The sequence below is a fragment of the Chlamydomonas reinhardtii genome (genome assembly GCF_000002595.2).
Source record: "Chlamydomonas reinhardtii strain CC-503 cw92 mt+ unplaced genomic scaffold scaffold_23, whole genome shotgun sequence".
In the NCBI taxonomy this organism is placed as follows: Eukaryota; Viridiplantae; Chlorophyta; class Chlorophyceae; order Chlamydomonadales; family Chlamydomonadaceae; genus Chlamydomonas; species Chlamydomonas reinhardtii.
The window spans coordinates 94,231-114,966 of record NW_025061536.1 but is presented as its reverse complement, the minus strand read 5'-3'; the positions used below and the strand labels follow the sequence as shown (position 1 = coordinate 114,966).

At 60.2% G+C, this 20,736-nt stretch overlaps 3 protein-coding genes across 3 annotated transcripts; 2 read left to right on the top strand and 1 right to left on the bottom strand.

The window, feature by feature from the left end:
• Positions 1-629: 629 nt before the first annotated feature.
• On the bottom strand, positions 630-1,361 carry CHLRE_23g755047v5 (uncharacterized protein). The gene has a single exon (XM_043072940.1). It carries the CDS (start codon positions 1,201-1,203, stop codon positions 901-903), a length of 303 nt encoding a protein of 100 aa, XP_042914148.1. The 5' UTR covers positions 1,204-1,361; the 3' UTR covers positions 630-900.
• Positions 1,362-1,651: 290 nt separating this feature from the next.
• Positions 1,652-3,845, top strand: CHLRE_23g754997v5 (uncharacterized protein). The gene is made up of 3 exons (XM_043072939.1): positions 1,652-1,739; positions 2,414-2,624; positions 2,893-3,845. The coding sequence occupies exons 1-2, from the start codon at positions 1,732-1,734 to the stop codon at positions 2,589-2,591; spliced, it is 186 nt and encodes a 61-aa protein (XP_042914147.1). The 5' UTR covers positions 1,652-1,731; the 3' UTR covers positions 2,592-2,624; positions 2,893-3,845.
• Positions 3,846-5,621: 1,776 nt separating this feature from the next.
• Positions 5,622-10,120, top strand: CHLRE_23g754947v5 (uncharacterized protein). Its single transcript, XM_043072938.1, has 2 exons — positions 5,622-5,864; positions 7,205-10,120. The coding sequence occupies exons 1-2, from the start codon at positions 5,667-5,669 to the stop codon at positions 7,313-7,315; spliced, it is 309 nt and encodes a 102-aa protein (XP_042914146.1). The 5' UTR covers positions 5,622-5,666; the 3' UTR covers positions 7,316-10,120.
• The last annotated feature ends 10,616 nt before the right edge of the window (positions 10,121-20,736 follow it).

Here is a 20,736-nt window from a genome sequence, read left to right as displayed (position 1 = left end):
ATTGGTGCGAAACCGATTGGTGATCCCACGAACGATAGGTAATTGCCCTTAGTGGCAATTGCGGGCTTATGCCCGCTGCAACCTAGAATGGTCGTGGTGCAGAAGTCCGATTTAGTGGCGAGGTCCAAGGTTCAAGACAAGGCTCAAGATCCAAGGCTCGAGGAGGAGCGCCATGGCTCCTCGGTTTGCACGAACTGGCAGTGCTCCACTACTATAATGCGGCGTTTCCCTAGCTCAATATGCTAGGTATGCAGGCTTGGATGTAGTGGACTTTGAAGAGCGGCCTAGGACTTGGAGGTTGTAGTTTCGGAGGTTGTGACTCTTTCGTGGTGAGGCGTCAGCGTGAGGGGGGCGGGCCCTCTCGCCCTAGTCACCTTGCCCCGTTAATCCATGCCAGGCCCTATGGGCCGGCGTTGTAATTATTATTATTATATTGCCCGCACGAGCCCCGTAGGCTCCCAATGCCTTGAGGACCTCCCACCACCACTGCAGGTCCTCGAGCGCCGCCGGCTCCAGCGATAAGACGCGTGGTGCCGGCTGCTGCGGCGTGAACAGGGCGTCCTACACGCTCTGCTGGAAAGTGTAACCCCACCGGCACGCCCGCGCCACGAAATAAAGTCAGGTTGCCGGCGACTGACTCCAGATCTTGCCGCTGCACCGCCCCTTGCTCCGCTGCGTCTAGCAGCGCGCGTAGCGCTGCTGCATATCGCTGCCGCTTGTCCGGCGTGATGCGCATCTCTAGCCGCACCGTGTCAAACATCATGCCCAAAAACTCCAGCTGCTGGCATGCTGTGTCCCGCCCTTGGTCCTTCTCCAGCTTCCAGGTGAAGCCGAGTTCCGCGCCTAGCGCGTCCATGACCGCAAAAGCACCCACCACGTCCGCGTGTTGCTGCCCGATGATCATGAAGTCGTCGCAGTACGTAAGATGCGGACCTGCAGCCCGCGCCGGTCGCACTGTGACTGGAAGATGGTGGTCGCCGCCGCTGTGAGCTCACAGAAGATCGCCAGGCTCTGGCTGGCGCCGAAAGGCAGGGCCACGTACCGCTGCAAAGCGCCCATTGCTGGGTTGCGGAACGCCATGAAGCGGCGTGCCTCCGGTGCCAGCACGCAGTGGTGGAAGCCCGACGCCAGATCCCGCTTGCCCAGGTAACCGTACTGCGTGAGATTCGCCAGGTTCGGGAGCTTACACGGAAGCTGCTGCATGCATGCATTGACGCCGGACGCTGTGGGATCGATGATTGGGCGAATGCTGTCACTCTTGGGCACCACGTGTAAAGGGTTTACGACTGTCGCGAACGCCGATTCCGGCCCGTGCATTGCGCTTGTCGGAAAGCGTCGCGGACACCTACACACAACCGGACAATTTTATCGCAATTTTAACGCTTTTTGTCAAGGGCTGGGAAGGCGCGCTGCTTGCAGAGTGGGGCGCTTCGATTCCCAGCAGTACCCAGCGCCGCCGTATGAGGACGTCGGTAGCTGTTTTTCTCACACCACTGCTTCAATCGCTGAGCAGGCAGGGGCGTCAGTGCGCCCTAAGCGGGTGGTGCAGGTTCAGGCCTGCAGCCGTGGCAGAGGCTGTCTCACTCAACCCTGCCGCCCTGGAGAGATAGAGGTGCTGAATGCAAGCACGTACAGTTGAGGAAACGGATAGGGAAGCAGAAGGGGAAACCGTAGCAGAAGCGGGAAGCAGTCGAGGAAGCCAATAGCAAAGCAGAAGGGGAGGCCGGAGAGATGCCCAGGTACGCAGGAAGACCTTGGGCGCGTTTCAAGGACACGGTTATTGAAAATGCTTGAAAAACGCAACACGCACAAGCGAACATGACGTTGTAGAGCCGAGGGACGTTGTAGAGACGGTCGCACGGCAGGCTCGGGACGGCGGCCGACAAGAGATTAGGGAAACTCAAGCACCCACTGCAGGCTCGCCCACGCACGACACAGCCCCACCCAGATGGGGCCGGCACGACAGATGCAGACACAGCAACAGCGGCCCAACCTGCCGGCCCCCTACCTGCACACGCGCCGCCCACCGCACCTGCGCCCGGGCCACTCGAGACAACACATGCCCCACGTGCGGCCCTCTTTTCATCAAGGTCGACTCGTCTCCTGCGCCAAGTTACGTGGGCAAACAGCAATGAGCGTGAGCGTGACCTAAAGCATGACCTGGAGTGGGAGGAGCTGATATCAGAATACACCAACCGACTTGCTGCGGGCCCCGATGCACCCGCCCGCCCCACACGGCCTCCGAAGGACCGCAACCTGACAATGCGGCAACGCCAAGGCCGACACGATGACGACCCGGACGATCAAGCAACGCAACAAGCACTAGCGCTCATCATGGGGGCGGCCGGCACAGAGCCCGGCCAAGCAGCCAGCCCGGCGCGCGGCGACGGCCCCCGGCGGCGCCCATTTGCAGGGGGCGGCAGCGCGCGGCTCCCGCGGCCCGGCGGGCGAAGGATGGGCGCGCGCCGCGCGAGCTGGCGCTGCGCGGAGCCAGTGCCCGGATCCGGGGAGCCGGCGGCTGGATCGCGGCGGTTGGGCGGGCTCTCGCGCTGGGGCGCGCGGCGCGCGCGCAGGGCAGCGCCAGGGCCTAGAAGAGCGTGCTGGCTTCCAGGCGGCCTGGCCAGGCGCGCGACCAGGCCGCGGCGCCATCCGAAAGTAACCCAAAAAAATTTAACGGGGCATATAGGAGCGGGAACAATAACGAGGCCCTTAGATCCACATGCCCCCGCGCGCCCCCAAGGGGAGGCGGTGGGATGACAGACGGGGGAGAAGGAGGAGAAGGGAGCAACTAAGGAAGCATCTCATTTTTCCCCCGCAGGGGGGCCAGCCCCCCTGCACCCCCCGGAGATAGACAGGGGGCGGCGCCCCCCTGTCGACCCCCCTGGTATGCAGCACAAAGGATCTGTGATGATGATGGGGGTGGGAGTGGCAGGTAGGGATTATTACCCGCCCCCCTCGCGGCCCGTCGCTTCTCTTTGACAGGGGGGCGGCGCCCCCCTGTCGGACCCCCCCCCGGGGGGAAACGGTGGCTAGGGTATGGGTGAGAGGGGAGCCTAGTACATGCACCGGCATGCGGAACGTTTGGGTGGGAGGAAGGCGAGGACGCAGGCTGGAACTGCATTGCTGGGGTGGTTGCAAACAGTTGTTGCACGGACATGAACTGGACTCCACTGTGTGGCACAGTTTACAGCATGCGTGGAGCGGATATTGCTTTCTTGGATGCAGCTGGGTTGTGCACATTGGGAAGGTGCGACTTTGAATAATGCGACTCTGTTGCGCTGCGAGGGGTTGCACTGGAGCCAGGTGCACTAAGCAGGGGCGCCTGTTCACAAATGATAGCATCATGCATTCGTGCGGGCTTGTGCATAGAGTGAGCGCCCGTTTTGGAAAGTGGGAGCGAGGGCGTGTAACTGCTGGTTTTGCTCGGCTGTTGAGCCCACTGCACAACCGCACTTGCGCGCATGGTGCACGAGGCAGCTGCATATGATTGCAATGGTTTTAATTATTTTACAATTAAAGCACCGACATAAGAACAGTGCAAACAAATGGAGCTGGCCGAGTAACTGCAGCACACTTGGCAGTTGGGCAGTTGGGCGGCAGCAGTTGGGCCTTTGTATTGGCACACGCCTTCCACTCGCACTCCATGCGCAATTTGGTTGCGATGCTGCAGGCGCAGCCTAGCTGGATCAGTCGCGGCAGCCTAGCGCGGCGGGGCAGCGGGCGGGGCAAGGCGGCCGCTGCCACGAGCGGTTTCCGGCTGGTTTTGCAACGGCGCGTGGCTAGTGATGGTGTAGCAAGTATATAAGCAATGTATAAAATGTATACACATGTAATGACACGCTAGCCAACATGTTTTGACACGTCACAGCTGATGCCACCACCAGCGATGAGCACTAGCGATCATCATGGGGGCGGCCGGCACCAAGCCTGGCCTGGCGGTCAGCCCGGCGCGCGGTGGCGGCCCCCGGCGGCGCCCATTTGTAGGGGGCGGCAGCGCGTGGCTCCCGCGGCCCGGCGGGCGAAGGATGGGCGCGCACCGCGCGAGCTGGTGCCGCGCGGAGCCGGCGCCCGGATCCAGGGAGCCGGCAGCTGGATCGCGGCAGTTGGGCGGGGTCTCGCGCTGGGGCGCGCGGCGCGCGTGCGGGGCAGCGCCAGGGCCTAGAAGAGCGTGCTGGCTTCCAGGCGGCCCGGTCAGGCGCGCGACCAGGCGTGCGGCGGCGGCGCCAATAATAACAAGGCCTCTAGACACGCATGCCCCCGCCCGCCCCCGAGGGTGGCCACATTGAAGAGCCGGAGGGCGGGGAAGCATTTGAGGCGGGCGTAACACAGGTATTCCCGCAGGGGGGCCAGCCCCCCTGCACCCCCCGGAAATGGACAGGGGGGCGGCGCCCCCCTGTCGACCCCCCTGGAACGCGGCGCGAAGTGCAGCATTATCATTGTTGGGATGATCATTACTACCGATCCCTCGGGCCCCGGGTTCTCTCTTTGACAGGGGGGCGGCGCCCCCCTGTCGGACCCCCCAGGGATTGAGGGGCAGGTGGAGCATGGCGGAAGTATGGTCCCAGGCAAGCTACATGCAGGCCGACATTGGGGCGACGTGTGGAAAGGCAGGACTGGAAGGGGTGAAAGCTCTGCCGTGCACATGGAAATCGCTTGTGGCACGTGCGGTCCTGCAGCATCGTGTGGCAAGGTATGTGAACGGGTGGGTTATGAAGCAAACCTTGTAGCGGCAGCAACGAAGTCAACTATGAAGGCATACGTTAGGAACTTCTAATTATGGCACGCGAGCTGTATGCGCCAGCAGCGTTACTGGAACTGTTCGCGCCATTAAAAGTATGCCAGGAGGGTTAGCTAGCGTGTTGTACATTTTGAACTCTGCAACGCCAGGTGTAGGAAACGGCCCAGGCTCCACTGCACAGTAGTGGCGCGCCGCGCAGCCTGGTTGCGCTTGCAATAAGCCTCAACTGCAGCGGGACAAACAACAGGCAGGGGAGCAAGCGCGTTAAACCATGCGGCCCACAAAGTACCTTTGTGCACGCATGAACCCAGCTGAATAATACCCCGGCCACGCACGCGCACGTTGGACTACTGACAGCCGACGGTCAGGAAACAAACCCACAGCGTCAGCGCGGCGCCTGCAGGCATGCACCAGCACGGGTTAAGAACGTCCATATCACGTGCGAGCAGCACGCCAGCACCGCACTGGTGCATGGATGGCTGCCCTGCAAACACGCCGAGCAGGATATGGAGTGAGACCCAGCACCAGCAAGGGAACTCAGGCCACGCAAACAAGCAGGCAGCAAACAACAGCTTACCTGAAACGCCACGCCGCGCCTGCGCTGATGCCTGCAACTGTGTGTGGCCGCGGGCACGGGAAAGCGGTAAATACAACGTACCGTACCTAATCCATATCACCACGCATGTAATTAATTATTTTGACAGAAAACCCGAAATACCACGCACCTGAGGGGGGGGTGCGGGGTTCTGCACGAATTGTTTCGGGAGGGGTGCGGGGTTCCACAGAAATACCCATCCCGGGCGTGCCATTCCGCCAAAATCGCCAAATCCTCAAATCTTCATCGCTATTGCTTAATATACAACGAATACCACTACGGAGTATCCATTCCACCTAAAGCATCAATGTTTTAGCTGCCAAACTAAGCTCGATGCCGCCAAAGGGAACCATCGGCCAGTTCTTTGGGGCTGTTAGCAAATCCACATACTACAAGCTGTTTGAGGATGGTGCTGCGCTTGGTAAAGCGGCCGCCGCAGCCGCAAGGGCAGAGCGCGAGGCGGTGGCGGTGGCGGTAGCGGTAGCGGTGGCGGTGGCGGTGGCGATTACAGCACGCATGGCATGGACACCGGTGTGCAGTCAGCTAGTAGCACTCGCCCCTTGTATTGTACACACACACTTGGGACCACACACCCCGCAGTTTCACGGCTGCGTGGTTCTGTAAAGTTACCGCACCATGGGGTGCGTGGTGCAAAATAGTTGCCGGTTTAGGGGTGCGTGGTGCAGAAATAATTGTTTTTTTTTAGGGGTGCGTGGTGATCAGCTAAACGTACGGTATGTGTGTGCGGAGCTGAACAAAGGAGCCGCCGCGGGTAAACGGGAAAGCACTGGGCGCCGGCTTGTATCGCTTGCTGCAGGGGCTGCCGTGTGACAGGCTGCTGTCATTGGCCGCTTGAAAACGCGCCTGTCATCAGCAGCTTGCCCTCGGCGCGCGGGATTTGCGTGCTGTGCGCAATGACTGCATGGCTGCGAGGCGGCCCTAGCTAGTTATTAGTGTGCTGCTGCAATGGGTTGAGCGGGCGTGGCAGCACGGAAGCATGCTGACAGGTGACCCACGGGCAGTGCGGCTGCCGCCAAGATCCGCGGGTTACAACTTACTGCACGTACATCGGCTGTACAAGCTCGCGACCAACGCGGAACAGCAAACTGGTGCCGCAGCACCGGTAGGCATGTGCAGGCCGTGCAAACAAAGCAGTGGCATGAAACGGGCCACCGCCGGCCGCGTGCAACCCCTCCTCGGAGTTACAAAACGTGGGCTCCAACGTTTCCGTGCGTTTTTCCAACGTTTCCCGCGCCAATATCATGAGCCATGTCATGAGCAATACTGTTCACGTGTATCACCAGCGGATACGCTCGCCGGTGCATGGCGAGAGCACCACCAGCGGTGGTGCCAGTGATCATCGACAGCGCGGCGGCGGGAACACGGCAATGCCAGGCGCCGCGCTGCGCGCGCGGCAGCGCGACTCGCGCCTGCGTAAAGCCAACCCCGGCACCGGCGCTCCGAGGGCGCGCGTGCGGCCGGAGCAGCGCTGGCGCGCGCGCGGGAGCCCGCGCCCGGATCGTGGGCGCCCGTGCTTGGGTCGCGGCGGTTGGGCGGGTTCTCGCGCTGGCGCGCACGCCGCGCGCGGTTTCGCGGGGTTATAGGTGCGCGGGGTTGCGGGCTTTCAGACTAGCGCGCCGGGCGCGCGAACGAGGGCGCGGCGCGGCGTCTATGGCGCCGTAACCCAAAACGTGTAGCGAGACCCTTAAGAGCGGGGGCAATAATACAAGGCCTCTAGACCCGCATGCCCCCGCCCGCCCCCGAGGGTGGCCACATGAAAGAGCCGGAGGGCGGGGAAGCATTTGAGGCGGGCGTAACAAAGGTATTCCCGCAGGGGGGCCAGCCCCCCTGCACCCCCCGGAAATGGACAGGGGGGCGGCGCCCCCCTGTCGACCCCCCTGGAACGCGGCGCGAAGTGCAGCATTATCATTGTTGGGATGATCATTACTACCGATCCCTCGGGCCCCGGGTTCTCTCTTTGACAGGGGGGCGGCGCCCCCCTGTCGGACCCCCCAGGGATTGAGGGGCAGGTGGAGCATGGCGGAAGTATGGTCCCAGGCAAGCTACATGCAGGCCGACATTGGGGCGACGTGTGGAAAGGCAGGACTGGAAGGGGTGAAAGCTCTGCCGTGCACATGGAAATCGCTTGTGGCACGTGCGGTCCTGCAGCATCGTGTGGCAAGGTATGTGAACGGGTGGGTTATGAAGCAAACCTTGTAGCGGCAGCAACGAAGTCAACTATGAAGGCATACGTTAGGAACTTCTAATTATGGCACGAGAGCTGTATGCGCCAGCAGCGTTACTGGAACTGTTCGCGCCGTTAAAAGTATGCCAGGAGGGTTAGCTAGCGTGTTGTACACTTTGAACTCTGCAACACCAGGTGTAGGAAACGGCCCAGGCTCCACTGCACAGTAGTGGCGCGCCGTGCAGCCTGGTTGCGCTTGCAATAAGCCTCAACTGCAGCGGGAATAATAATAATAATTCAAACGCCGGCCCATGGGGCCTGGCGTGGATTATCGGGGTAAGGTGGCTAGGGCGAGGAGGCCCATCCCCCTCGCGCTGCCACCTCACCACGCACTCCGAGGAGGTGTGGGGGAGCCGTGGCTCACCCACCTCTCGGTTTGAGTTCCTGCTCGGTTACTCGGCGCATTTTGATAATGCCGCCCGCACTGTTCACAGCGTGTGTGTGGAGCCTCTCTCCGCATACTCGTGCGGCTGTGTGGGTCACCCCAAGTTGAGAGGTGAGCAGCTTAGTGAGGTTGCAAGGGATGGCCCCAGTCACTCCGAGCGCAAGGCATTCATTGGTGGAGTAGTGGACCGTCCATCCGGCCGCTTCCAGCAGTCGCTTGAGTTCTTGATGTTGTTGAGATTTTTCTTCCCGCTTGTCCAAATGGCGAACGTCAGAGCTGTAACCGATTTCAAGGATATAGATGGGCAGCCGTGCTTTGTTCAGGGGCGGGCGGTACCCTTCTCTATGTGTTTCATGGGCGGGCAGGTTTGGGATGAACAGAATGTCAGGTCTGAGCCTTGTAATAAGGGGTGATGATGTCCTCTCCGCAGCCAGCCAGGCGGGGGGGCGTTGTGCAGACGCATAGTGTGGCAGGTCGGCTAGCGGGCCCGCGTCCATGACCATGAACCCGTTCCCGTAGGTCCCTTTGGAGATGCATTTGGCGACACGCTGGACTGCCCAGTTGTGCCGATTGATGTACGCGCCTTTCATTTTAGGGTGTGTGCAGCCTCCGAGGATGTGCCCGCCGGAGTCAGGGGTGTGGCAGAGGGGGCAGTTGCCGTTCCCTCCCAGGCGGTAGCGCCGTTTAAGCTGTGCGTTGAAGAGGTAGCCGTAGCGGGCGTAGAGTATTTGCTTGACCAGCCAGGGGTGCCTGGTGGAGCTGGCGAGGGTGCGGTTGCTGAGGGTGGGGCACATGTTGGCAGATGCTTCCGCCCATTGCTCCAGCACTGGTGTATTATTGGTAAAGCCTTGTTGTGCTTCGGGGGGCAATGAGTTCAGGACTCCACGGTTTAGGTCACTTAGGTAGAAATTGTCAGAGTTGCGTTTGGGCCACCAGATGTTGGACCACGGTTCGTCTGGTGCTAAGCGTATGGCCTGCCCCATGGCCTCCATGTCATTGGCGGCGACTTTGGCGGCACCTTTGTCAGCTTCCTCGTTGCCGAGGAGCCCTGTGTGAGAGCGGACTTTCAGCAGCTGGACTGTGACCCCGGCGTCGGCATACATTTGTAGCTCGTGGAGTATGTTTTCCAGCAGGTTTTTATGCTTGGATAGTAGGAGTCGTTGTGGTGCAGTAAGGGCTCGGCGGATCAAGTAGAGAGACACTAGGGAATCACTGGCTATGGTTACTTGGGTCATGCCCAGCAGACAGAGTCGGGGGCGGATGTATTCTAACGCAACGAGAATGGCTGATAGTTCGGCTCTCTGGATTGTGTTGGTGCTGTTGAGGCCGCCTGGTTCGACGTAGATGTGTTCGGTCTGTTGGGACCACGCGCAGGCGCCGAGTTTGTTCATTTCGTTGCCATCTTCACCGGCCGCAACTTTGATGCAAGATCCGTCGGTCCAAACAATGGTGGCGGCATCGTACAGGTAGCTGCTCCGAGTGGGGAAGGCAGCTCGTGTGGTGTAGAGGGCAGAGAGCGTGGGCATGGGCGTAGGGCATGTGTCCAGGCCCCGTGCTGCTGGGGCTTGGGGTCTAGTTAGCTGCTTTGCACGGGCTTTTGCACGGTGGCTGTATGGTCGGCCCGGTGGGGCTGTGCGGTCACGGGGGAGGGTTACGCGCGCGGGCCACTTCAGTGGTTGTCGGCGCCCTGGGGGTTGCGAGGTCGGTGGTGGCACCGCTCCAAGTTCGGCCAGGGAGGTTTGGAGACGTGTCAGGTTGTTGTTGGAGTTGAGTGCTTGTACCCCTGTGGTGTTCGCAATGAGGAGTAGCTGCAGGCCCTGCTTGCTGCTGGCAGCCTCGTCGGCCGCCCCGAGGCCATCTAACATGCTAGAGGCGGATACGCCAGGCGGAATCAGGGCCAGGATGGTGACATGCGGACTCGCAAGGCACCGGCTGGCGGCGCCTTTGCCTTGTGGGATAATCATGAAGGTAATGGCGGGGGTGGCCTGGTGTTCTAGGTGTTCGATCGATGCTGTTGCCCACGCCAGTGCCTTTGTGCAGGCGTCTGGGTCAGGGTCAGGGTGGGCGAGGGAAAGGCCATCAAACGGGGCCGTGTACGCATCATGTGAGGCCCCGAAGAGGGAGTCAGCTGCGTGTTGGCTGTAATATTTAGTGGCCCGGCCCGAGCAGTTGAGTGGAGAGGCAAAGCGTTCCACCAGCCCCACTGGGCGGTCAGGGTCTGAGTGTGTCGAGGCAAGGCAGTTATACAGCGCCAGCTTCAGGGACTCGGGGAGAGAGCGCTCACGTGCGGGGGCCGACTTGCATGTCTTGCCTTTGCTGTCTACCCGTGCGCGGAGTAGCAGTTTAGCCAAGTCTTCCGGGAAGCCCCCTTGAGATCGGTGCGGGCTGGTTGCGTCATGGTGGGTAGATAGGGCGTGGTCATACCGAGCTTTAAGAGTCAGCAAGGTGCCTAGCGTAATGGATGCTATGTGGCGTCCGGTAGGGCTGTAGACATGGGCGAGGGTGCGTTCATCAGTGTATGTGTCTGGGATTTGGATTGTATACCTTCCGGTGGGGTGGACGTCGAGGTAGGGATTGCACGGGTTGGTGTCAATGCGCGTGTTCTGTTTGGTGGTACGTCGGACGTGGGACGCGGCCACGTCGGCTTGCGTCCATCGCCCTTGCTGTTGGGCAGGTGTAAGACGGGCGTCTTTGGGCTTGGGTTGTGGCATGGGTGTAGGGGGTTCTGCAAGTTTCCGCAAGTGTTCGGAGATGGCAGGGGTCCACCCTTGGAGGGTGGGGCATTTGTCTACGGGTTCGCTGGTGGGGTCCCATTTCATGCGCAAGAAATGTTTGCAGCACGCTTGCCCGTATCCCATGTGTGCGGCAGCAGTCCCAGTATACTTCATGCGGGTGTAGGCCTCAGCCGCTCCTTTAACGATGGTTGTGTCCTTCCAAGCTACCTCATAGTAGCGCTCGGTGTGGAGACTGTCACCCTTCTCTGGGGCAGTGACGGCTTTAGTGATGGGCCCAGCTTGAATGTGCGAGATTTCCTCTATGTCGTGGTACAGGGAGTACACTAGTTGCTTCGCTGCTTGGGCAACATGGTATGCCTGCGTCGGCCAGGGTAGTTTGCCTGTCAGGAGCTGGAGTCGGATTCCCATCCAACGCTTGAAGGGTCTTGGTTGGGGTGGGTGGTCATCCAAGTGTGCACGGAGGCGTTCACGCTCCTGCATATATTCTGCACGCATTTGTCCTTGTGGGTCGTGGTCAGCCTGGCGGGGGTCGTGGCTGTCCCCCGGTGTGGCACCAGTGATGTTCGGCCAGTTTGGAGGCTCAGGTGCAATCATGAAATCCCCAGTGTCTGCCCATCTCGGTCGGGAGTCATAAGCACAGGTGGGAGGTGTTGTTGGCGGGTTTGCGGATATGTAAGCTGTGACGGGGTTTAGCGGATTGGTGTCGTCCACCTGACTACCCAGGAAGTAGGGGTCTGCGAGGTGGGCTGGGATTGTACGGGTCGGGTTGGGGCGAGTGCGGTTTTGCGGGAACTTGCTGTGGTGGCGGGGAATTCCAAGTCGAGGCATGCGGTTGGTTCCTTGCATGTCTTTTTGTACATTGGCAAAGTAGTGTGGTGCCCACATGACAAAGTTCGGGGGACCGGAGTCATTTTCATCGGGGTCGTTGTTTAGTATAAAGCCAGATTTCTCTGTGTGGCTGCGCATATCGGTAGGTGGCAGTGGGTCGTGCCGGGGGTCAGCATCAATCTTTTGCTGTAGGCGCTTGATGGCGTTGGGTCGTTGTTTCTTACTTTTTGGCTGCTGGTGGGCCGTTGTGAGGGACGCTACTGTGGGTGGTGTCTGGGTGTTGGGGGCGTCCGGGCCCGCTGGTGTTGTTAGTGGGGGCGTGGGCTGTGTTAGTGGCGGTGGCATGGGTTGTGCTAGTGGCGGGGTAGGCAGTGTGTCTGTCGGAGTTTGAATTAGAGTTGCCGTTGGCGACTGGGTTGGTGCTGTGGGTGGGGCACCTGTTGTTCTCAGCATGTGGGCTAACATGGTTTGGCGCTGGCGGGGGCCTAGGCCATTTGGGTGTTGGGGTGTTTGAGCCTCGGTATTGGGGTGTAATGCAGTCATGTGTTGGAGGTGGGCGTCCATCGTAGATTGGGTTGTTAGCTCGCCCGGGGTGGCATTGCGGGGTAGGAGGGCGGCAAAGGCTGGCGTGTTGGGTAGGGCTCTGTATCGCTGCGGAAGGGGTAAGTGACATTTGTAGTTTTCAGCCTGGTTGAAAGGTGCCTCACGGGCACCATCGCATTCCGCGCTCAGGCATAGGCTAAGGCGGTTTAGGGCCACTCGGTGCTTATGCTGGCATTGGTTGCGTGGCAGGTGTTGGAAGAGGATGTCAGAAGGAATGAGGCATGCGCGCCCCTCGGGTGTACGCTCTTTACCTACAAGGTTTCGCAAATCAAGGCCGGCTTGTGTCAAGGTAAGGACCAAGTGGTGTGAGATAGGGTGTGAGCTGCGGCTGATTGCGGTTAGCAGTATGTTGGGTGGCCCTTTGTATGGGGCCCCGTGGTCCCATATGGTGAGGTTATAGGCGCGCATGATGCTGAGTTGTTTCAGTGTCGTATAGTAGTGGCTTTCATGGCGGAGTTTGTGCATGTCTGTAGTGCCGGCTATTCTGGTCTGTAGTTCAAGCAGGGCATGTGTGACCATTCCCAGGCGGCCTGGGTCATTCAGGGCCAATGTTAGGGCCCGTGTTGCTTTCTGCACATAGATTGGGAGCAGGGAGCCGACTCCTAGGCCGGACATTTCTGCTGGCGTTAGGACGGCTCGCGTGGGGAACCCGCGGCTGAGGCGATAGCATGTTCTGGCCAGGCGTGCGATCATATTGTCAAGTGTGCGTATGTCATTTTCCGTGTAGGGCATGACGGCGAAACTATATGCAGCAACGGATTGAATGCACGATTTGATGATGCGCAGGCATTGCTCTGGTGAGGCTTGACATGTTTGGAGGCTTAGGCTTTTGTCCGTGATATTTTTGCATAGGTACGCAAATTGGGGCCCCCAGTTTAGGGTCATTGTGACTTGCACACCGAGGTACTTGAACGGTTCCGTCGCTGGAAGGTAGGGTATACTTGTGGTGCCAATGTGGATTTTGTTGTCCAGCATTGATCTTAGTGTACGGTTGCAGGTGGGCCCGTTCAGACCCTTGTCTTGCATGGCTCTGTGGTGCAGGATACCAGTGACTCTGCACTTTGCGTGGTTAACCTGGAGGCCTGCCCACTCAGAGTACCGGTGTATTTTGTCGCATTGGATTCGGAGGTCGCTTAAGGTGTTTGTAAGCACTGCCAGGTCATCGGCGTAGGCTGCGGAGGAGCAGTTGTAGCGGGCATTCAGGTGGGGTGGTAGGCAGCCGTAGGAGTAGCCGCGCCCCCCAACATGCAGCCAGCGGATGAGTGGTTCTATGAACACCAGGAATAGGACGGGTGAGAGTGTGTCTCCTTGTACAGTGCCACGTTCAATGTAGATAGGGGCAGTCAGGCCATGTTCAGAGCGTATGTAGGTGCGCGCATTGGAGTAGAGGTTTTGGACCACACGAATCAGGTCGTGTGGCATGCCGAGGTCCCACATAATTTCCAAAAGCCTGTCGTGTGAGATTGTGTTGAAGGCGCTTGAGAAGTCGGCATACATCACATATATGTCTTGTTTGGTCAGGCCTGCATCTTCTAGTGCGTGCACTAGGTTTAGAGTTTGTCGTTCCGTGTTGCGGTACCGCAGAAACCCTTCTTGTGTCTCGCTGAATAAGTCTAGGTCGTGTGAGATGTCAGATATGGCTACGGTTATAAGGCTTGTCCAGAGTTTATATGTAGTATTGGCAAGTGCAATGGGCCGGTAATTTTTTTAGGAGGAGCGGGTCTCCTGGTTTGGGAAGCAGGACTGTTTCGCTGGCCGTCCACGAGGCTGGTGTGTGTGCCCTCACCCACATCAGGGTAAGGAGGTTATGCAGAGTGCTACGCAAGGTTTGCGGTAAGGCGCGAAGCAACTCATTGGGTATGCCATCTGGTCCTGGGGACTTGTTGCGGCTCAGGTGGTCAATGCACGAGTCAAAGTTGGTGCTGTCAGCAATGCTGGGGAGCAGCGCGTGCGTTGGTGGTGTGGTTGCGCTGTGTAGGGTAAAGGTGTCAGGGGCACTGTTCTTGTATTTAGGGTCGAATGGGTAGGTATTGTTGGGCAGTCTATCTTCAGGCTTATATTTTCCTGTTCGGGGTCCAGTGATGGTGGCTCCCTGGCCCTGGAAGTAGGTATGGATGGCGTCCAGTATTGAGGATTTGTCGGTGCAGTGTGCTTTGGTGTGTGGGTGTAGGAGTGCAGGGATACCTCGTGTTTGCTCGTTTGTGGAGAAAATGTCCTTATGGGCTTGTTTGGCTCGTGTGGCAAGTTTGTGCTGGAAACGGGCTTTGGCTTTTTTGATATCATCTTGTGTTTGTTTCTTGAGAAGTTTGCGTAGGGATTGTCCCGCGGTTTTAATCTTCTCGATTAACTCCGCTATGGCACGGGTGCCTGGGGGCGGTCGTGGGCTGCGGGCGGGTTGCGGCGTGACAGCTGTTGCTGGGTGGGTTTCCCCATTCTCGGCGGGCTGAGGGGGGGAAGGGGTGGTTGTCGCTGTCCCAGCCTCTGGTTGGGTAGGGCCCGTTTCTGGTTGGGTGGCTGCTGCGGGGTGTGTGTTGGGGGTTGTGTTGTTAAGTTGGTCGCATTGTGTGCGTAGTTGTTTGATTTCATCATGAGCCTTTCGTAGTTTTTTTGCTGAGTCGGCGCGGGATGAACGCCCCACGTACTGGGGGTTTCTTCGGGCACATATCTACAAGGATGCTCAGTCCGTCTGTCAGTATGTCATGCAGTTGGGCGGCTAGAGCATCAAGGTTGGGTGTCTGAACTGCTGGGTCTTGTTGTAGGGCGTCCTGCAATTCTACGGCTGTGGTGGCTCCCGTTGCATGTTGGGCCAGGTGGGACTGGATTGCCGTGGTGGCTGGATGCAGTGCATTGGTCAGGGCGGCGATGGGTGTCGCAAGGTTGTGTTCTATTTTTGTCCGTGTTGCTTCTATGGTGGATTTGGGGACTGGCAGGACAACGTTACGCCAAAGGCCTGGGTTGTCAGGGGGGGTGGTCTCCGTCAGAGTGGCCATGCGTGAGGGCCAGAGTCGGAGAGGGAAGGTTGGTACGATACTGGAACTGTTCGCGCCGTTAAAAGTATGCCAGGAGGGTTAGCTGGCGCGTTGTACACTTTGAACTCTGCAGCACCAGGTATAGGAGACGGCCCAGGCTCCACTGCACAGTAGTGGCGCGCCGCGCAGCCTGGTTGCGCTTGCAATAAGCCTCAACTGCAGCGGGACAAACAACAGGCAGGGGAGCAAGCGCGTTAAACCATGCGGCCCACAAAGTACCTTTGTGCACGCATGAACCCAGCTGAATAATACCCCGGCCACGCACGCGCACGTTGGACTACTGACAGCCGACGGTCAGGAAACAAACCCACAGCGTCAGCGCGGCGCCTGCAGGCATGCACCAGCGCGGGTTAAGAACGTCCATATCACGTGCGAGCAGCACGCCAGCACCGCACTGGTGCATGGATGGCTGCCCTGCAAACAAGCCGAGCAGGATATGGAGTGAGACCCAGCACCAGCAAGGGAACTCAGGCCACGCCTATCTACAAGCAGGCAGCAAACAACAGCTTACCTGAAACGCCACGCCGTGCCTGCGCTGATGCCTGCAACTGTGTGTGGCCGCGTGCACGGGAAAGCGGTAAATACAACGTATGTGTGTGCGGAGCTGAACAAAGGAGCCGCCGCAAGTAAACGGGAAAGCACTGGGCGCCGGCTTGTATCGCTTGCTGCAGGGGCTGCCGTGTGACAGGCTGCTGTCATTGGCCGCTTGAAAACGCGCCTGTCATCAGCAGCTTGCCCTCGGCGCGCGGGACCTGCGTGCTGTGCGCAATGACTGCATGGCTGCGAGGCGGCCCTAGCTAGTTATTAGTGTGCTGCTGCAATGGGTTGAGCGGGCGTGGCAGCACGGAAGCATGCTGACAGGTGACCCACGGGCGGTGCGGCTGCCGCCAAGATCCGCGGGTTACAACTGCACGTACATCGGCCGTACATGCACACGATCAACGCCGACCCGCCAACTGCCGCAGCATTGGTAGGCATGTGAAGGCCGTGCAAACAAAGCAGCAGCATTAAACGGGCCACCGCCGGCCGCGTGCAACCCTTCCTCGGAGTTACAAACGTGGGCTCCAACGTTTGCGTGCATTTTTCCAACATGTCCCGCGCCAATATCATGAGCCATGTCATGAGCAATACTGATCACGTGTATCACCAGCGGATACGCTCGCGGGTGCATGGCGAGAGCACCACCAGCGGTGGTGCCAGTGATCATTGACAGCGCGGCGGCGGGAACACGGCAATGCCAGGCGCCGCGCTGCGCGCGCGGCAGCGCGACTCGCGCCTGCCTAAAGCCAACCCCGGCACCGGTGCGCCGAGGGCGCGCGCGCGGCCGGAGCAGCACTGCCGTGCGCGCGGGAGCCCGCGCCTGGATCGCGCGGCGCCCGTGCTTGGGTCGCGGCGGTTGGGCGGGTTGTCGTGCTGGCGCGCACGCCGCGCGCGGTTTCGCGGGGTTATAGGTGCGCGGGGCTGCGGGCTTTCAGACTTGCGCGCCGGGCGCGCGAACGAGGTGGCAGCGCGGCGTCTATGGCGCCGTAACCCAAAACGTGTAGCGAGACCCTTAAGAGCGGGGGCAAATAATAACAAGGCCTCTAGACCCGCATGCCCCCGCCCGCCCCCGAGGGTGGCCACATGAAAGAGCCGGAGGGCGGGGAAGCATTTGAGGCGGGCGTAACAAAGGTATTCCCGCAGGGGGGCCAGCCCCCCTGCACCCCCCGGAAATGGACAGGGGGGCGGCGCCCCCCTGTCGACCCCCCTGGAACGCGGCGCGAAGTGCAGCATTATCATTGTTGGGATGATCATTACTACCGATCCCTCGGGCCCCGGGTTCATTTTTTGACAGGGGGGCGGCGCCCCCCTGTCGGACCCCCCAGGGATTGAGGGGCAGGTGGAGCATGGCGGAAGTATGGTCCCAGGCAAGCTACATGCAGGCCGACATTGGGGCGGCGTGTGGAAAGTCAGGACTGGAAGGGGTGAACGCTCTGCCGTGCACATGGAAATCGCTTGTGGCACGTGCGGTCCTGCAGCATCGTGTGGCAAGGTATGTCAACGGGTGGGTTATGAAGCAAACCTTGTAGCGGCAGCAACGAAGTCAACTATGAAGGCATAAGTTAGGAACTTCTAAGTATGGCACGAGAGCTGTATGCGCCAGCAGCGTTACTGGAACTGTTCGTGCCGTTAAAAGTATGCCAGGAGGGTTAGCTAGCGTGTTGTACACTTTGAACTCTGCAACACCAGGTGTAGAAGACGGCCCAGGCTCCACTGCACAGTAGTGGCGCGCCGCGCAGCCTGGTTGCGCTTGCAATAAGCCTCAACTGCAGCGGGACAAACAACAGGCAGGAGAGCAAGCGCGTTAAACCATGCGGCCCACAAAGTACCTTTGTGCACGCATGAACCCAGCTGAATAATACCCCGGCCACGCACGCGCACGTTGGACTACTGACAGCCGACGGTCAGGAAACAAACCCACAGCGTCAGCGCGGCGCCTGCAGGCATGCACCAGCACGGGTTAAGAACGTCCATATCACGTGCGAGCAGCACGCCAGCACCGCACTGGTGCATGGATGGCTGCCCTGCAAACACGCCGAGCAGGATATGGAGTGAGACCCAGCACCAGCAAGGGAACTCAGGCCACGCAAACAAGCAGGCAGCAAACAACAGCTTACCTGAAACGCCACGCCGCGCCTGCGCTGATGCCTGCAACTGTGTGTGGCCGCGGGCACGGGAAAGCGGTAAATACAACGTATGTGTGTGCGGAGCTGAACAAAGGAGCCGCCGCGGGTAAACGGGAAAGCAACTGGGCGCCGGCTTGTATCGCTTGCTGCAGGGGCTGCCGTGTGACAGGCTGCTGTCATTGGCCGCTTGAAAACGCGCCTGTCATCAGCAGCTTGCCCTCGGCGCGCGGGACCTGCGTGCTGTGCGCAATGACTGCATGGCTGCGAGGCGGCCCTAGCTAGTTAGTGTGCTGCTGCAATGGGTTGAGCGGGCGTGGCAGCACGGAAGCATGCTGACAGGTGACCCACGGGTGGTGCGGCAGCCGCCAAGATCCGCGAGTTACAACTGCACGTACATCGGCCGTACACGCACGCGACCAACGCGGACCCGCAAACTGCCGCAGCACTGGTAGGCATGTGAAGGCCGTGCAAACAAAGCAGCGGCATGAACCAGGCCACCGCCGGCCGCGTGCAACCCCACCTCGGAGTTACAAAACGTGGGCTCCAACGTTTGCGTGCGTTTTTCCAACGTTCGCTGCGCCAATATCATGAGCCATGTAATGAGCAATACTGTTCACGTGTATCACCAGCGGATACACTCGCGGGTGCATGGCGAGAGCACCACCAGCGGTGATGCCAGTGATCATCGACGGCGCGGCGGCGGAATCACGGCTATCCCGGGCGCCGCGCTGTGCGCGCGGCAGCGCAACTCGCGCCTGCCTAAAGCCAACCCCGGCACCGGCACGCTGAGGGCGCGCGCGCGGCCGGAGCAGCGCTGCCGCGCACGCGGGAGCCGGCGCCCGGATCGTGGGGCGCCCGTGCTTGGGTCGCGGCGGTTGGGCGGGTTCTTGCGCTGCCGCGCGCGCCGCGCGCGGTTTCGCGGGGTTATAGGTGCGCGGGGTTGCGGGCTTTCACACTAGCGCGCGGGGCGCGCGAACGAGGGCGCGGCGCGGCGTCTATGGCGCCGAATGCCAAAAAATCTAGCGAGACCCTTAAGAGCGGGGGCAATAATAATAATAATAACAAGGCCTCTAGACCCGCATGCCCCCGCCCGCCCCCGAGGGTGGCCACATGAAAGAGCAGGAGTGCGGGGGAGCATTTGAGGCGGGCGTAACAAAGGTATTCCCGCAGGGGGGCCAGCCCCCCTGCACCCCCCGGAAATGGACAGGGGGGCGGCGCCCCCCTGTCGACCCCCCTGGAACGCGGCGCGAAGTGCAGCATTAACATTGTTGGGATGATCATTACTACCTATCCCTCGGGCCCCGGGTTCTCTCTTTGACAGGGGGGCGGCGCCCCCCTGTCGGACCCCCCAGGGATTGAGGGGCAGGTGGAGCATGGCTGAAGTATGGTCCCAGGCAAGCAAGGTACATGCAGGCCGACATTGGGGCGGCGTGTGGAAAGTCAGGACTGGAAGGGGCGAAAGCTCTGCCGTGCACATGGAAATCGCTTGTGGCACGGGCGGTCCTGCAGCATCGTGTCGCAAGGTATGTGAACGGGTGGGTTATGAAGCAAACCTTGTAGCAGCAGCAACGAAGTCAACTATGAAGGCATACGTTATGAACTTCTAATTATGGCACGAGAACTGTATGCGCCAGCAGCATTGCTGGAACTGTTCACGCCGTTAAAAGTATGCCAGGAGGGTTAGCTAGCGTGTTGTACACTTTGAACTCTGCAACACCAGGTGTAGAAGACGGCCCAGGCTCCACTGCACAGTAGTGGTGCGCCGCGCAGCCTGGTTGCGCTTGCAATAAGCCTCAACTGCAGCGGGACAAACAACAGGCAGGGGAGCAAGCGCTTTAAACCATGCGGCCCACAAAGTACCTTTGTGCACGCATGAACCCAGCTGAATAATACCCCGGCCACGCACGCGCACGTTGGACTACTGACAGCCGACGGTCAGGAAACAAACCCACAGCGTCAGCGCGGCGCCTGCAGGCATGCACCAGCGCGGGTTAAGAACGTCCATATCACGTGCGAGCAGCACGCCAGCACCGCACTGGTGCATGGATGGCTGCCCTGCAAACACGCCGAGCAGGATATGGAGTGAGCCCAGCTAGCACCAGCAAGGGAACTCAGGCCACGCAAACAAGCAGGCAGCAAACAACAGCTTACCTGAAACGCCACGCCGCGCCTGCGCTGATGCCTGCAACTGTGTGTGGCCGCGTGCACGGGAAAGCGGTAAATACAACGTATGTGTGTGCGGAGCTGAACAACGGAGCCGCCGCGGGTAAACGGGAAAGCAACTGGGCGCCGGCTTGTATCGCTTGCTGCAGGGGCTGCCGTGTGACAGGCTGCTGTCATTGGCCGCTTGAAAACGCACCTGTCATCAGCAGCTTGCCCTCGGCGCGCGGGATTTGCGCACTGTGCGCAATTACTGCATGGCTGCGAGGCGGCCCTAGCTAGTTAGATAGTGTGCTGCTGCAATGGGTTGAGTGGGCGTGGCAGTAGTGGCAGCACGGAAGCATGCTGACAGGTGACCCACGGGCGGTGCGGCCGCCCACAAGATCCGCGGGTTACAACTGCGCGTACGTCGGCGGTACAAGCACGCGACCAACGCGGACCCGCAAACTGCCGCAGCACTGGTAGGCATGTGAAGAAGGCCGTGCAAACAAAGCAGCGGCATGAACCAGGCCACCGCCGGCCGCGTGCAACCCCACCTCGGAGTTACGAAACGTGGGCTCCAACATTTGCGTGCGTTTTTCCAACGTTCGCCGCGCCAATATCATGAGCCATGTAATGAGCAATACTGTTCACGTGTATCACCAGCGGATACACTCGCGGGTGCATGGCGAGAGCACCGCCAGCGGTGGTGCCAGTGATCATCGACACCGCGGCGGCGGAATCACGGCTATCCCGGGCACCGCGCTGCACGC

What these genes read in the sequence shown, in the direction of transcription:
- CHLRE_23g755047v5 (XM_043072940.1), bottom strand. Translation starts at nt 1,203, where the DNA reads ATGCAGCAGCTTCCGTGTAAGCTCCCGAACCTGGCGAATCTCACGCAG.
- CHLRE_23g754947v5 (XM_043072938.1), top strand. Translation starts at nt 5,667, where the DNA reads ATGCCGCCAAAGGGAACCATCGGCCAGTTCTTTGGGGCTGTTAGCAAA. An exon ending in CACGCATGGCATGGACACCG is followed by an intron (nt 5,865 to 7,204) that starts GTGTGCAGTCAG and finishes GGAAATGGACAG; the next exon opens with GGGGGCGGCGCCCCCCTGTC.